The 17,190-nt window shown below is 32.0% G+C and overlaps 1 protein-coding gene across 2 annotated transcripts in view; it reads right to left on the bottom strand.

The window, feature by feature from the left end:
• The window catches only part of LOC110995083, an 87,664-nt gene that overhangs the window by 64,509 nt on the left and 5,965 nt on the right, over positions 1–17,190 (bottom strand). For both annotated transcript variants that reach the window (XM_022262057.2, XM_045628786.1), the window contains exons 4-15: positions 16,512–16,661; positions 12,068–12,238; positions 10,875–10,981; positions 10,483–10,604; positions 8,466–8,557; positions 4,142–4,236; positions 2,492–2,615; positions 2,015–2,227; positions 1,606–1,776; positions 1,051–1,188; positions 581–713; positions 148–290 (exon numbers count right to left, since the gene is read on the bottom strand). In XM_022262057.2, the coding sequence (XP_022117749.2) occupies positions 148–290; positions 581–713; positions 1,051–1,188; positions 1,606–1,776; positions 2,015–2,227; positions 2,492–2,615; positions 4,142–4,236; positions 8,466–8,557; positions 10,483–10,604; positions 10,875–10,981; positions 12,068–12,238; positions 16,512–16,661 (1,659 nt within the window). The remainder of the gene's footprint in view (positions 1–147; positions 291–580; positions 714–1,050; positions 1,189–1,605; positions 1,777–2,014; positions 2,228–2,491; positions 2,616–4,141; positions 4,237–8,465; positions 8,558–10,482; positions 10,605–10,874; positions 10,982–12,067; positions 12,239–16,511; positions 16,662–17,190) is intronic.

The raw sequence follows: 17,190 nt of genomic DNA, 5'->3' as shown, positions 1-17,190 counted from the left end.
CTGTATCAGCCATGTCTGTCTTCTAATGATTTCGTAATTCTAAAGAGAGAACAAAATTTACTATGCAGGAATAATTTATTCCTAAGAATTAATTCCCAAGCTATATCTATGAAACTAAAAGGATTTATAACATGAAGGTAAACTCACTAAGTAGTCGAGTATGGAGAAACCGAGACCCCGGTCTTCCTTATGCAGTTGTATATAGTCAATGTGATCACTCCACATTGCTAACCAGCTCAGGGGCTCCAGCGAACGAGACCTGTTGCGTTCCAATTCGTCCGAACAAAATTCTGTAAGAAAAATTTTGGTGATGAAATTTAGCGTGGACTATGGCCATCTATTATATGTTTGAGTGTTGTATCGTCTTCATAATAGCTATTTGAAATGGAGAAATTGTGATACGTAACAGTAACTTAAGCTTAGGCTGTTATTTCAATATGTAATTAACCAGATTTTTTTTTGATTATATCAATTCGAATATGTCGCATTGATGTCAAAGGACTTACGATAATCTACGATAAGGGGGTCAAAAAACATATAAGGTGCTTCAGTAGACCTTGGGTTTAAAACTGATTTTTACCATCATGATCATGACCAGCTGATAACACAGTGGCTGCGCTGCATAAAGATGCAACTGAACTTTCTGATTTCGCCTTTATCAGCCTTTGAGGTGGAGCGAGCAGGTCTTGAAGACTGCCTCCTAGGACTCCACTCTGGAATTTTAGATGCACACAATATCTCTTAAATATTCCTTTATCTTCTATAAATTTGTAGGGAACTGACAAAAAAACTAAAGTCGATATGTATGTAATAACAGTATTTTATCTATATAACATAGAAGATTATGACTTTATTATTTATAATATTTCATACTACACTTTTTATTTTAACGTTGAAACTAAATTGATTTAACCATACATAATATACGTTATTTGTTCCTGATGAAATACTAATAAAACTATAGATTTGCAATGTGGACATCTTTCTTCTAGGACTCCTATATTAATGTCAGCCTTATTTAAAGGTGGCAAAGGTGTATAATCAACATACCCTTGCTAAACTAGGTTCAATTCCATTAGTTTGTTCGCTACGTTTACGCACAATGACAAGTAAAACGGGTGACGTCACAGCCCTCAATCTCGTAACCACCTCTACGTGATGTGCTCCTAGTACACGCCAGCCGTTTACCTGTAATGTAATACATTCCATATATAAGAATTTATCAAAATCATCTATCTAAAACTATAAATTTAAACCATTTCCGAATACACAAGACACAAGACACGAACAATTTTATCAAAACCCTTCCAGCCGTTTTGAAGAAGTGTGATTAGAAACACATACACAGAAGATTTATAAGGATATGTATTTATAATCTTTTTTCAAAGTCCTTTTCGTACAAACGTGTCTTGCTACCTTTAGTTTAAACTCCTTTCTACACTGTAGATAGATGAAGCAGGAGTTTGAGAGTATGATTTGAGATGGTCAATGTTAATGTGTTATCATTCAGAGTCATACTGAGCACTGAGTCAGAAATCTAATTTCTAAATGGTTAAACAATCTCGTAAAGTGGTTTGCCAACATGTTTTCTTAATTTAGACGTACCTCCAACAATTCGTCTCCAACTTGATAAATCCCTAATTTAGCGACAGGCCCGTTGGGAGCTATCGCCCTAATGTAATGCCTCGCCTGCACTTCCTTGCCTCCTACGACTCGAACTGTACCCTCCAGGGAAATACCTAGGCCACTATCCTTTCCCTTAATTATTGAACCAACCTAGAATATAAAATTAAGCTATCTTCAAAATATTTCTTAAGTTTATGTTTTTATACAGAAATCGTTGTGAAAGTATCATCTGTGAATTTTGAGCAAAATTAATAATAACTCGCGATATTTACAAACTACGAACTAAATGTGCAATATTGGTAAAGCCGTCAAAAGACCCCAATTTCATGTACTGTCCTTGCACAACAGTTTCACATAATATACGACCAAAACCAATAACATGACTTACAATAACGTCATACTGGTACTGATTCCCAGGCCAGTCCGGTTCATCCTTCAGCACATCCCGCCACTTGTCCTGTATCCTCCTAATCTCTCTCTCAGATATATCGTCGTCCCTTCCTATCACTATTTCCGCTTCCTCGGAAGGAGAGGTTGGCGAAGGGAGATGGGGTTGTATATCAGACTCAGGTTCTACTTCAATCACCGTTGATTCGTCGTACTGAAAAATATTTGTTTTTCTTTTATGGGATAAAGTAATAGCCGCCACCCATGGACAACAGAAACGCCGGGGGCAGTCAGAAAATGGTACTTTATTTTCTTGATATTTACAGTATTGGCTACATATAGCATATAAAGAATAAGGTCCTTTGGTGCTTATGAATTACAGGTCACGTGTAATTTTGAGTCAATCCTTTCCTTGCCACTACATTAGGTATGATTAAAAAAAACTAAAAAAAAAACAGAACAAAAAAATGTTACTTACCACACTAAAACTATATTTGGCAAGTGATGTAACCGAGGGACTGGGGGGAGGTATGGGAGACCGTCTGCCGTCTTGTGCAGCCAACGCTTTCTGGAGCCTCTCAAACCCCGCTCCACGAAGATACCTTTACGAGATACGAGAAAAATCATTCATCAATAATACTTTTTGGTTTAAACTATTTTAAAGCAAGGACGTAAACCAAGATTTTATTACCAACAAGGTGGACAGAATATATTACAGTGTAGTTATGTAACTCAACATGAAAAACTATAAGTAAAATAATAGTTATATTTGCATATATCCTTCATTTGATTAGATGGTTGCCACCTCAAATATCCGTGGAATGACCTATTTTATTAACATATACGAATACTACAGCGCTATGCCTATTAACCTCAAGCCCCGAGCTTTCTCGGAGTCCTAAGTCGAGAATTTATGCGGAAATAAAAAGTACGGTTGTTATTATAGTTATACAAACATAGATATAATTCAAATGTCGTGTTAGGATGCTAGATTGTGTGTGGATTTTATGTAGACGAAATGTTCGTGATATAAGATAAAAACAATTATCTTGTTGCAATGCCAGGCAGTACAAATCTTTATTTTGTACTTTTACTATGATAATTTAGCTAAGCCTACGAAGATAACGACAATTCATATTTGTAGCTCAACGTTAGTGTTAAATTTCATTAATATTGAATCGTTTATTAAGTGACTAAGCAGAATGTACTAATACTTGAATATTCTTATACTAAAAGTGACGGAATTGTTTAGAATTTCCCGTAGCAAAGCTGTAAAATGTCCAATGTTCGTTTTAACATCAATGAATGTAAATTTAAATCGAATGACGTTCCAAAATTAACACTGCATTCATCGTAGACTACACTAACAAGCGTAACTATTAAGTCGTTAGTATAGATTACGCTACTTAAGTGTATAATATGGTAGTGAATCAAAAGTAAATTCTTTTACTACATGAATATAAGATAAAGCAAAATTTAAATAATACGAAATGAGCAGTACTGGTCACAACGATCTGCTTCATCTAATAGCAGCCGTACTCAGAGTCAGACAGTTAGTAAATTAAAGTGTTTCATGGTCCTTTGCTTCCTTCATAAAATCTAGTTGGTCATTAAAACTCGTACCTGAATCGTTTTTTAGTTTATTAAAATCATTTATATACCACTTATGATTAATTTATTTACAAAAAACATAATTCTGCCCTAACATACATGAACAAGAATGCATAACCATAAAAAATTCACATACGAAGAAAAAAAAACATAAGAATTAGAATTACATAATAAAAAAATAACTAATTATTATAAGCACTAACGAATAGTAGAACTATTGCCCGTTCACTCAACGGACAATAACAAATGTCCGTTAAACTATATATGTAATTCGTCGACTGTATTGTATTCATTGTAAAAATGTAATATTGTATTATTCACTGTTAGTAATTTCATCCAGATTAATGAAAGACAAAAAGGCATTTAACATCCCAACGCATTTGATTATAATATAAAGATTTTTAGCTTGCGTTTACTCAAATATAACATTAATAATAACATCCGTTATTCAGCAACCGAATGGATAATTATTCTTCGTTGTTATCGTTAGAAATCATCAAAAGCAGTGAAATGTTACCTCAAGGCCTTCAATTTAACGTTGGGGCCCTTAGCATCTCGCAACAAAGCGACGGCGCGGTGATTCGTAACTCCATGCAACGACACTCCATCCACCTGTAACAGACTTAATTACAGATACGTACTTTGATATCTAGGGGCCCCAATTACATTAGCGATTACTATCATTATGCGGCGAAAGTTTAGAAGTTCCTCCTAAAGAATAATATAACATTTTCTCCTACTCAATATAAGTTATACATCTATGGCAAAAATATTTATACTAAATAGAAATATTCTACATAACAAAGGTCTGAGCCTCAGATTTCTGTAAGTATTTTATTTCTAATAGGTAATCTACCTTCCGTCACACAACGTCGACTTTTTAGGTCTGAGGCTTAGGATTTTTTCCTTTGCCGTACGAGACAGTGTTAAATGCGCTGTGTTAGTGTTAAATGAAAAAATTAAAATTAATCTGAAAAACAAAATTTCTATGCAGCGAGAGAAACAATAAATATCGACTTAAATATTGGCTATTAAAACCATCTTTCACGTTGGGTTCAGATAAATTGTGTTAAGGTTTCCTTACTTTAATTTTATTGGGGCCTTAAATTAAAAAAAAGGGCCTCAGCGCCGTACCTGAAATTATCTTGAACAATACCAAGTGGCGCGCTAACGACGCAGTTTAGTGAATAACTTTCAAAACAAAGCAAGACTTTTCAGCCAGGCTTTTGTTTAAAAATTCACGGCATAATTTTAAATGAATTCTTTACGCCGTAGATAAAAATAAAGTTGGTAACTATCTGATAAAGGTAATTGAAAAATATATTTATAAGGAATGAATTGCGTAAAAACAATGCTTTAATTTGTTGTAAGATACTAAGAAAAGCTTATTAGGGTATTATTAGGTATAAGTGTTCGGATATTATTTAAACTTCATAAGTGCATAGTATAATAGGTCCTGGAGTGCTAGTAGTCTACGTTATTCTAGAGAGAAATTGTCAAATAAACAATTTAATGTACCATTCTTCATTTCATTGACTTTTCTTAAGATGTATTTCGAATCGCGGTTTACAGTTAGTTATATAGAACTTAAACAACTATAAAACGTTTACATTATTAACGGTTAAAACCGATATACATTTGTAAAAAGTGATTGATAAGAAGGCTTAAAAGGGAGCATAGTGAAGGAGCCTAGTTTCAGCTGAGATCATAATAACGTTGGACATATGTATTCAATACTACGACATTCTCACTCCAGGCTTAACTGAAAATAATTAAATACTTTAATATTTAATTATCTGTATGATACCTTTTTACGTGGTTATTTTTTAAAATAATATAAGACTTCGAATCTTCGCAAACATGAAGCCCTAATGTCTCTATAAAATAATAAACTCACTTCCTAATAATAAGCAAATCACCAACACTTATCACCACAAACACAACGCACAAACCGAGAATGAATGTTTTCCCAGATCCCGTATTACAATCGCGTACTGCGTCATTCCTCTAAATCCGTTTTGTTTATGAAATAGAACTGCTGTGCGAACTGTAATTCATTTTTATTATAACCGAGAAAGAGGAAATTATAAGGATAATTTTTATTAATATATTTGGTACATTCATAGAGCTTTGAAGATTTTATTTCATGGAACTTTCAATAAAAATTATGATTATTGATCTTAAATTTCTTTTCCGGTAAAAAGAGTGGTCGTTAAATTAGAGATATGGATGGCCTGAACTATGTTTTTATTTACTAAATTGCACATAACGAGAAGATAGAAAAAGAAAAGAAAATAACAATAAAGATATAAACAGCACTTGCCTTAATAGCATAAAATCTATATAAAACAATATTAAATAAACAAAAATCACATTGCATTGAAAACATTTTTCCAATTAAAATATATTGTACATTTCCCACTCATTTGTCATGACCTATTTATTCACAAAGCTCATTGTTGTAGGAAGCCTTCAATACAGCTATCCTATCTATTAAATTCTTACAAGGCAAGGCGATATTAAATGTAGGGAAATATGTGACACTATTGCTATCTTTTTCATATAAAAGTTCGCTTTATCGATGGAGAATATAAAATTTAAGGAATTTTATAAACGCAAATCATACTGTTTTACAAAAGACCCTTTCTTATATTTCCTTATCTGTTCCTCTGAGATATTTGCTTCACTGTAGGTGTTAATTGCGCACGTAGGAAGAAAATTCTATTAAAGCGCTGCTGGGATTTCCAAGGGTTAGAAGATTGAATGTCACACGCTTCACTAGGCTGACATTGCTCATATTACATAACATATTGAGCTCTTAAAATAATTCAATACTCCAATCTCCTTTCGATATATTATCATCAGGAAAATGAATAAAATTTATATAATACAATATGTACATGATGTTAGGCTGTTTTATTGTACAAATAATGCAATTAATTATACACCTGACATATCTCATGTGATACCTATCAGATGGTCAACTAAATGTATAATATTATCTACATATCCAGTTGTTTTAATGATGTTTAAAAAGAAATATGTCATGATGCCTATGTGACAAGAAGATTAAAACCTATTTGAATGTAAAAAACATTTTAGTGTTCTATTTATCTACTGTCTATGGACTATCTATTAGCTATAGGTACGGTATTACTAATCACTCAGTACTCTATGACCGAAATACTACACATAAAGATAATATAAATGTGCATTCCTTTTTTGAAATGAAATATAATATATTCTTATTTTCAAGTTTGAATGAAAATAGTGGAAAAGATCACATATCCCTGAAATACGTTTTAAGAGGGCCAAATACATTAAAACAGCTTTAAAATGAGATTTCAGCTTTGTATTCGATCTAAACTAAATTGAAACTATCTGACATGACCTCAATTCCGATGCATTTCTATTGTAAAACTTGAATTAAAAATGCAGATTGCACTCCGTATAGCCTTTGCAAAAATGCAGGGATATTTTTGTTATGAATGGTGAGTGCATTGAAAATGATTTTAATATTCGCGAGAGCATCTTTGATATTAAATTTTAATTACTAAAAGCTGGGTATGAGATGTTTTATTTTAAAACGTTTATCTGCCATTTTGGCTTGATAATCGTTATAATGGAATTTATAATTTTTATTGAAAGGACGTTAAAAATAGTTTATACAATACCTAATTTCATCAGATTTTAAAATGTTTGCGCTTTGCGTAATACATTGTTTTCGGAGAGTTTCTTGTCATTGATTTGAAAGCGAAAGTTTATATACTACATAATTATTAGTTTATATAGTAACTAACGCTATCTGTAATATAATTTACTAGAACTAATAATTTACCATAGGTAATATAATTTACTAGTATGTTTACTTCAGAATACTAAAATTTTGTATGTTAGAATACTTTAAATCTTAGATACATTCTCTCTAAATATATGTCTTAAGGGTTGCTACATTCATTCATACATTCTTCTTTTTATAAGACTTGTATTACGCTAACGAGCTGTTGACATGACCATTAAATGAAAGCTCTTCTTTATTTTTGTCTGGAAATTCTCTGGCTTATTTTTATTTCATAATTAGGCTCGCTATATGATTCAGTCCTCAGGCTTATAAATATAAAAAATATTTTCCTTTTCTGAGTTTAAAAATTCATAGGAGGATTCGGTATGATTTTTGTGTGCACTCATTCTGTCTGCGGGCTCATCTTGATGATTAGCTAAGCACTTTCCGCACTATTAGTGCTTGAATGTTTTTAGTTCTCTTTGAAAAAATTAAGTACACATAAAATCGCTATAACTTAAATAAATTTAGCATTTTTTATATTCAGTTAATGTAATTTTAATCGAAATCAAATCACTCTTATAACGAAATAACTCTGTAATAAGGAATTATTAATATTTCCTTTAAAAGTAATGAAGGCGTGGCGTCTTTACTCTTTTTTCTTTCTTTATATTCTATTAGTATAAAGAAAGAATAATATAATATTCTAAATACATAATAGAACGTTTGTCTAAACTGATATTGTTATCCCGGAACCCCGGAACAACCTTGCTGTTCCATCAAAATCATATCATGAAGAATTTTATTTTTTAGAACATTATTTAACAAATAATATTAAATATTACAAAATATTATAGGAATTTAAAATAATAAATGTGACCATATTATTGTTACTACTTGAAGCTTAAAATATAAAAACTAAAATATATTATTAAAAATCCGAAGATACTGGCAGCTTTCCCCCTTTGAAAGATAGACTAATTCTTTGTCCGAGGTAGCTGCCAGCTCTTCCTGGATGAAAACAAAAAATATAATTATTTGGGTACATAATTATAATCACCTCAACAATCCTATCATTAACTCGAATCCTTCCACAGAGGTCTGCAGCGCTGCCGGCACTGATGCTCTTCACGAAAATACCACTCAGCTCCTCTGAAGAGAAATTTTTATTTTTAACAAAATAATCTATGATAGATTATTTTATTTGGTATTATGGATTACTCTAATGCGGCAACTATTAACATTTAAATCACAGACAAAACATTACACACACATTGAAAAACTCAATACAACATTAAACATTTATAGGTAAAATATAAAATGACTAACTACAACACTTTACAATATAGGAACTGACATGAAGCAGACCGTTTGTCGGTTCACTCAACGGACAATTAAAAACGTTTGTTTATCTAGTCACTATAATATATCACCTTATATCAATAAATCGATTTTATTGCACGTAAATTTTGATAAAATTTCGTTATTTTAGTTAGCATTCTAGACACTAGACTAAAAATCTAACAATCGTTTTTGAAAGTATTGCGGCTTTGCTAACTGCTGATATTTTTATAAACCTAACAAATTCAAATTTACAGGTCTCCTCATAAAAGACAGTTTAAGTACTCAAAGACGAAATTAGACATTTATGTTGCCGTATATTTTCATGATTGTATTAAAGGTGCTATTATAGCAATTAACAGCACAATTACCGAGAAAGATACCTGGGCTCTGTAGAGTCCATTACTTAAGGAAATTAGATTTTGAATTAAGATACTAGCTTGAGCGATTTTTAAAGCAATGTAGAAGATTTATTGACTATGAATTTCACTTTTGTTACTCAAACCTGAATATAATATGTCATATTTTGACACCTTAACATTATTACTGGTGGCTATTGTTAAGAATTTCCGCTATTTTATTAATTATGTTAAACAAAGAAAATTCGATCCTAAAGGTGAAATTATTTCTAAATAGTACTACACTGTTATTTTTACTAGCTTGATTACTCAGGTTATATAGCTCGGAAGTCCTATGTTAGATTGGGCGCAAATAATAAATTGCTTCGGATTGGCAGGAACAAAAATCTTAACACTTATCGAGAATAATTTAAACAAATCAAACGCCGAAGCGTGTCTATGTTCCGTATGAGAATTTAAGCACTTTTTATACAGTCTTTGTTTATGAAGTAAGTATTAATGAAGTTCAAATTGTTTTCAACAACATTGAGTGCGTTTACTTTGATCGCACTGTGAAAACAAATAAATTATTCAAAACCGCTGTAACCTTTAGCTTGCTCCGAGCAACAAAAATATATCTTCGGTATTTTCTTGTTTATACGAGACTCATAGTACTCAAATATATTGTTTGCTCTGCAAGATAAATGTGTTTTTCTTGATAAAACTTATCATCATTACACGATATTTATTTTTCACTTGAAATAACGCTGTCTTATGTATTTATCTTAAGACAGGAAAATGTTGCATTTAAGAGATATTCATTAAATGTATTTATTGCAGTAGATAATTGGATAGGATGTATCCGAATTAAATGCTAATCAAATTTAATACTAAAATTAAATGCTCATAGTATGTAAAACACGCTTACATGGGCTACGCTGAAATTATAATTATTTCATTAACAAGACAATTAAATGTTCCATTGTGTTAGTTACAATGTCCTAAATTTTTGAAAGTATTTTTATGATATATTTAATACGATTTAATCTAACCAAACTATTTAAATAACCTCTAAAACTTCCCATTGCGATTAACCATACTTATTTGGGATTAATACCTCAACAAATTATTGTAACATATAATTAATATAATTACTGTAACGATACTAGCTTTTGTCCAGAGCAGTACAAAAATCAACGCTTAAACATATTAACTGCAATAACAAATAGTACAAACACGTAAATATTACACATATTAAATTCATGTCTTTCTACAAATAATATTTTTGTAAAATTACCAAAGGAACTTCATATAAATGAGAATACTTTGAGATAAAATTTCAGAAATTGCTGAAATATTTTCAGCTCATTTCTCGTATAATTCGGTGCGATTTGTTACCTTGTTCACAGACGTATCCAGCCACTGTAATTCCCAGACCGAGGGCGGAATCCTTGTTCAATTCCACTTCGTAGCTCAATGTTTCTGGTTCGCAACCTCTAACTGCCATATCTAGGGGTAACCTACAATAGACAGTTTAAAACACAGTTTTTGGAAACATGTTTACATTGTTTATATACTTAATATTTTATTATTTTATACTAAGAATATAAATATATCAGTACGATTTTAAGCTAGAGGATGTATCGCATAGGAATCTATTATAAACTCTTAACACCTAGCTTTGATGTGCAGATTAGTATGGGTTGGGTTATTTGAGAAATCCTTAAATATTCCCAACTTTCTTCAAGTTAATTTTGTGCTATAAACAATGTATTTTAGATTGTCCTCACCTAATTGGTGGTGGTAGTCTCGGAGGAGGTACAGTGATGAGTGGTGGGGGGCGCGGTGATGGGCCTAAGGCCTCACGAGGGACCACTGCTACTATAGATGCTACCGGCTGAAAAATAGAGCTCTTTAGTTATGTGTAAGATTTTTTATGTAATAAATCGTATCTAGTAAATATTTTTATCATTTGCTTCGCGTCAATGTAATGTTATCTTAAACTAAACTTTTAAATGTTACGCTATAGATAATTAATTTAAAATTACCCCCTGATTAATATCCTTGCATAAATAAGGGTGCTGGTGAAATAATAAAATGTATATCACTGTTTTAACTAAACCGACTTTGACGAATGCTTTTTTTTAAATAGCACTGTGGGGCAGATTTAGTTTTCAAGAGAAGACAAGAGTATCCAAGCCTACTTCAGGAATATCATTCAACATTGTCCATTAAACTTTTCATGGCTAAGGCAGCACGATTTGAGTTTTAAGGGTAATACTATAACTCAAACTCAAAATAACTTTATTAATTTAGCTAACCAAGTACACTTATGACCGTCAACATAAAAGATGTCAAATTAATTCGAAACTTACATTTGACTACGAGCGAGTCTAGGGATTTGAAGCGTAGGGCGGACAAGAAGTGGCAAGAAACTCTCCGTCAATCTTTTTAATCGCCAAGTTTTGAATCATGCAAATTGTTTATTATCATTGCAAATAATTCTCAAAAATCATATAAAAAATTGACAAATTTATAGAAATCAATATTGATTTAAGTTTATTTTAATTAATTTAGCGAGAGTTTCTTATTTTTTTTATTCTTTATAATTCATTTTCATTAAAATAATATTTTTTACACAAAAAACTAATTACCTCAATTTAGGCATTAATGTTAAAGAAAATAATAAAATGGAATACCCAAGATGAAGAAAAGTAATGTGTTTTTATTAGAAGATTAAACTAATCATAATTTATTTATTTTGTCTTTCATTTCCTATGTTGTCTGCGTCATATTACAGTTACAATTTTAAATTGTTTGTACACAGAAACATTTATACACCATTACACAACACACAAAAATAATAGAATACAAAAAACAATAATTCATCAAATCTCATACAATGATATATATATACACAAACGTTACACAAATTAATAATCACACACATTTTTACTACAACTCGTAGTAACTTAATTCTTACTCTGTGATGGTATGTTTCCTCAATAATGGTAGGTGGTGGCGTCGGTGGACTGCTTTCCTCGCAGAGTGCTCCAAACCCATCATGACCTGCCTCTGATAAACTCCTCTCCAGCTCAATGGGGTCAGTGAGTAGGCGGGACGGCACAATTGGAGCTTGGGACGCCCCAAGAGACTGAAGCAAAAAAATATGTGCGTTTCTCCAAAAATATTTTTTATTAATGTTTATGTGTGATCAAACGCCAAGGGATGAACCCGTTTAGTAATTTAACGGTCGTTGTCGAGTTGAATTAACGCTTTATACAGTTGCAAGTGATGGCTTGGAATTTGCTCTTTCACTTGTAACTATTTTGGGGTTTGACTCCTAACCAAACCATAATTGACTGATGTTGATACGCAGACCTACTTGTTATTATAAGCTATGAGCAGACCCAGTACGTACAAAAGTATATTATGATTTGGTGTAAATAAAAAGCTTCCAGCTTGATTTATAAATTAATTAAAATAGCCTCAAGTATTTTTTAATTTTATAAATATGCAAACTATTTCTCCAAAGACAGGTTATTAATAGCCACGTCAATGGTTTGCGGAAATTTCCTCCCGTCAGCGGGAAACGAAGAGCAGTCGATTAATTAAGTAATATCCGATGAAACCTACGCTTATTGCTTCCACAGTGTAGTCAATATAGTTGAAAGGTTATAAATCGCTTCAATCTAATTACTGCGTAGGAACCGCAGGCACATAATGCATATTCTTTTTTTTTAATTTTCCGGACAGCACATTCCTGCTACTGTTTCCCTTAATCACACCCAGTTTTTTCGGGTAGTATAAGCCAATAGTTTTACATAAAATATGTATAATGGTAACAGTTTTCAGCAAGTATAAATTACTTTAGTTGTAAGTGTATCTGTCGTATCATTGTATTGATTTCCAACACACACGCTCACACGCGTGTACACACACGAAGACACCTGTTACAAATTCATTTATCATCGTATTATCGTACTCTATTAATATAATGACGTACTATAACTATTAAATGTTATAAAATATATACCGATTACAACACATTAACAATAACACAGGTAAATTTAACAATAAAACAATAAACGCGGCCAAAATCGCAGTGCCACTGTTAGGTTTAGTTTATAAATTTGTATATTATTTGACGCTGATTAATTAAGCGTTATCAATCAATAGATGTATATTAGCACAACCTCACCTCCATTGTTAGCAACTAAATACCGCATAGCGTGGAGTCATCTAATTTTCTGCTCGGTTTAAGTACAAAATCAGGCTATACGCAGTTGTTCATACGGAGCTACTTAGTAAAGATTTTACTAAGCTCAAACACTTACTAAGCGCTCACAATATAATAGTCAGTTTAAAATCTTCCTCCCATTCTTTGTTTCGTTTACTATAATAATAACTTATATTCGAATACATCTCACTCTAACTTAGTAAGAATTACATTTTGTTTATGTTATTATTGTATTGAACGATTACACGATTTATATTATACACGACTTCTGACGGTGTGAAGACACCCTCTAGATTATTCTATTTGTCTCTCACCTTCGCTACTGTTAATATTTTCTTATAATCGGTAATAGACAACTCTAAGTACGCCGATATCATAGAGGCACTAAACATTATAGAGTGTCTATGTATAGGATAAGATTTTTCAGAAATATTTGTATGAAGTATTTAGGCAGTTTGCAGCAGTTGGCAGACTTTGTTTGAAATTAACTGAAAATACCTAACATTACCGATCACATTCAAATACATACACTTTTGTTATTTTTCATGACTATACCAAATGTTCCATACATTTAGTATACAACAATTATATAAATATTACTATTGGATACTTACGAATAAATAAAACCTATGGAGTAAGAAAATGTAATTTACAAGACGAGGTATGTTCGATGTGTGAAAACTTAATATAATGTACATTACATACAAAATTTAATCGGAAGTGTATTTTTAATAGCACTTTAAGAGTACTGTTGCAATAAACAGCGATGGTTCTGTCTTAAATTTTTCTGCGTCAGCTACGCTCATAAGGGAAATTTCCATATCGTCAGCGAAAAAGTGCTTTTAATATAGGTCAGAAACATACACACCACAGCGTTGTGTCAGATTGGTTATTTGTTAAAAGCTACAGTGAATCTCAATGAATTATTTTTACAGGTCGGAATAGATGTTTGTGGTTAAAAAATTTAAAGATAGATTTTATACAAAAAAGGTTTTTGGAAGATACATTATATCATATAGATATGTTTTTATCTAATAATAAGTAAATACCATAAAAAAAACTTGCGAAAAACCAAGTCTTGCAACTCTCTAACGTTATAAAAAGTTGAGACATAACATAGATCAGTTTTATAGATCTATGTAACGGACTGAATAATTTAACCATGTCGGTTAAATTATTCAACTATATTAAACTATACCCTGAAAATGCAAAAATTATTTTAACCAAAAATCTCAGAATTATTTCTGCAACAGTATATGGTTTAAAAAACTTTACACGAATGTCAAAGAGTTTGATAACATTATTCACAAGATTGGATTTTTTTTTATTGTTAGCCTTAAATTAATTCCTGGTACACTAATATCTGGTTATCCTATGTGTTAGAAAATATTTTTAACAGTTGGCATGTATCAGGAAACCTTTCCGGTATAGATCTCCTGCAAGGCTTTGACCGGCTCGACATACAATTTTTTTTTTTACAAAATAATATATCTGTATATCACAAAATGTTACATTAGAAAACCGCTGTGGTTTGTATTAATGTAACCATAGCAGTCTTGTTTAGGAGCGCGACAAATACATGTAAAAGTTGTTTTTTAATTTAGAGTTTATGTTATGTATATATATTTCGCAATGTGTCCCAGCCATACTTAAATTATTTCCGAGTATTGCATGTTATATGCCGTAAATGCAGGCTGATTTTCGTAAAAAGACGACCCGTATAGGAGCCCCTTAAGTGCACAATTACCACATGCTCGTATGGAGTAATCGACGACATGTATCAGATATGAAAGGCGATCAATCACCCATTATAAAGATGAATGAGATACCAAAATATAAAAACTACAAAACCTTGTTGTCACTGGAAAGCATGACTCATAGAGCGTTATAAACTATAAATGTAAATATAGACCCATCAAAAGCGGTTTATTCTTTTGATACCTAACAGCGGGTGCACATAGGCGATTATTAGACCTTTAAATAAAACTTAATTAACGGATATCCCCGTTAATTTATTACATTTTACAGAATAACAATTATCTTTTTTAACGAGATAAAAAATAAGTGATAAATCAGTAATTAGAAAATCACGTTTTCTTCTATTTCCGAATGTTCTGTGGTTGGAAACGAACGCCAGGATTCAACCGTGAAGACTCACACGCTTACTAGGTCGACACAACTCACTTTAATTTTATTCATTCTTAGCTAATTTTGTCGCAGTCCGGGATCACTGAATTGCTTAAAACAACCACATATTTCTAGAAACTACTAACAAGTATAGCTGAGGAAAACTTACTTTAGCTTCTATTAAGTTACAGTAAGCATTATATTTTGCTACGCGTTGGCACAAATAGTTTTTACCATAACAAATGTGTATTATCTATAGATATCGTGCCTGCGCTCCAATTGTCAGAATGATGTACTAATTACTTTTACTGGTTACAAGTACACGTAGAATATTCCTCTGAATTGCTTATGACAATCTAGCTTCTTAATTTAAAATACACAATAATGAATGAAATGTCATTTTTTTGTATGTAACAGGAGGCAAACCGCAAAGACATCTGATTTTAAGTGATACCGCCGCTCATAATGCTGACATTGCCGGAAGGCTGGCATGTGCATTGCCTATGCTTTCTTTGCTTTATGCAGCTATGGGCAACTAGTTCCAAATAATTATGGTGTGAGACGAACACTGCCAAACAAAAATCTGGCACCAAAAACATGTAGGTACTTTCCAAAGCATTTGTTTACTTCATATACAGTCAGATAATATTCAATCTTTGTTAAAGTTATATATTTGTTATGTTATAGCATAGGTATATTAATTTTCGGGTGAGAATCAGAAACGAGACTTAAGATATTACATGAACTATGATCCTCAGTCTTCCAGTAACATCTCTATATCTCAGTCCTATAATGTAAATGCGTAGGTACTGAATGAGCAAAATGTACAACCTTGGCTCGAACACGTCATTTTAATATTATATTTCAATATATCAGGTAGAGCATGATGTAATGATTGCGGTTCCATACAGTCTCCATGTAGTACAAACCACACTAATTAAAAATAGTGGCGATGGGTTTCTCAGCAGTTTTCACGCCTGCTCTACGCCCTTTTAATGACTGACAGTTACCTATATTTATGTCTACAGAGCTGCAAATGAATTAAAAATGTATATAATACCGTTTGCACGCCATGTGCAGGCCTGGCGACCAGTAATCGGACGCAGGCACCGCATTGTCGCAAGACGGCTGCAGCCTGCCGCGCACACATTCCTACCACAGACACTGCGCCGATTCGCAGTAGCATGTCCCCGCTACGCAGACGCCCATCCTAGGAACAAGAAGAAAACAAATTTATTAGCAGATAGCTTGTCAAACTACTATTTTATAGGCATTAATATTTTGAAATCCTGAGTAAAGCTAGTCAGGAATACAAAATACTATACTTAAACTTACGTATATTAAAGGGATATATGAAAAAAATGCATACAAATTATGTTTTTTTAATATTTTATTATCAGTACGGGAGGTGTCAGTTTTTGGTATATTAAAGGGTAATTTGAGTAAACAAATTAAATAATGCCGCTCTTCTACTGATCAGAAACTTTTTTGTTTGCGCGCAGTTTATTTTGTCAGCCAGGAAAGTTTTCACACAATGTTTGTGGATCGATCGCTTTGATGAAAAATTTACTACCAATATTGACATTTCAAATTTAAATTTTTAATCCATGGTAATAAAATGGCTATTTTAATCACTCTTTACAAAAGGCCGTTATACGAATGGACGCAATAAAAAAACAACACACTTTGAAGCAGATGATCCGAATATTATCTAAAAATTTATTTACATGCTTGATTAT

Source organism: Pieris rapae, chromosome 7 (assembly GCF_905147795.1).
Source record: "Pieris rapae chromosome 7, ilPieRapa1.1, whole genome shotgun sequence".
Taxonomy (NCBI): Eukaryota; Metazoa; Arthropoda; class Insecta; order Lepidoptera; family Pieridae; genus Pieris; species Pieris rapae.
Note: the sequence above shows the minus strand (reverse complement) of the source record. Positions and strands in the feature narration are given on the sequence as shown.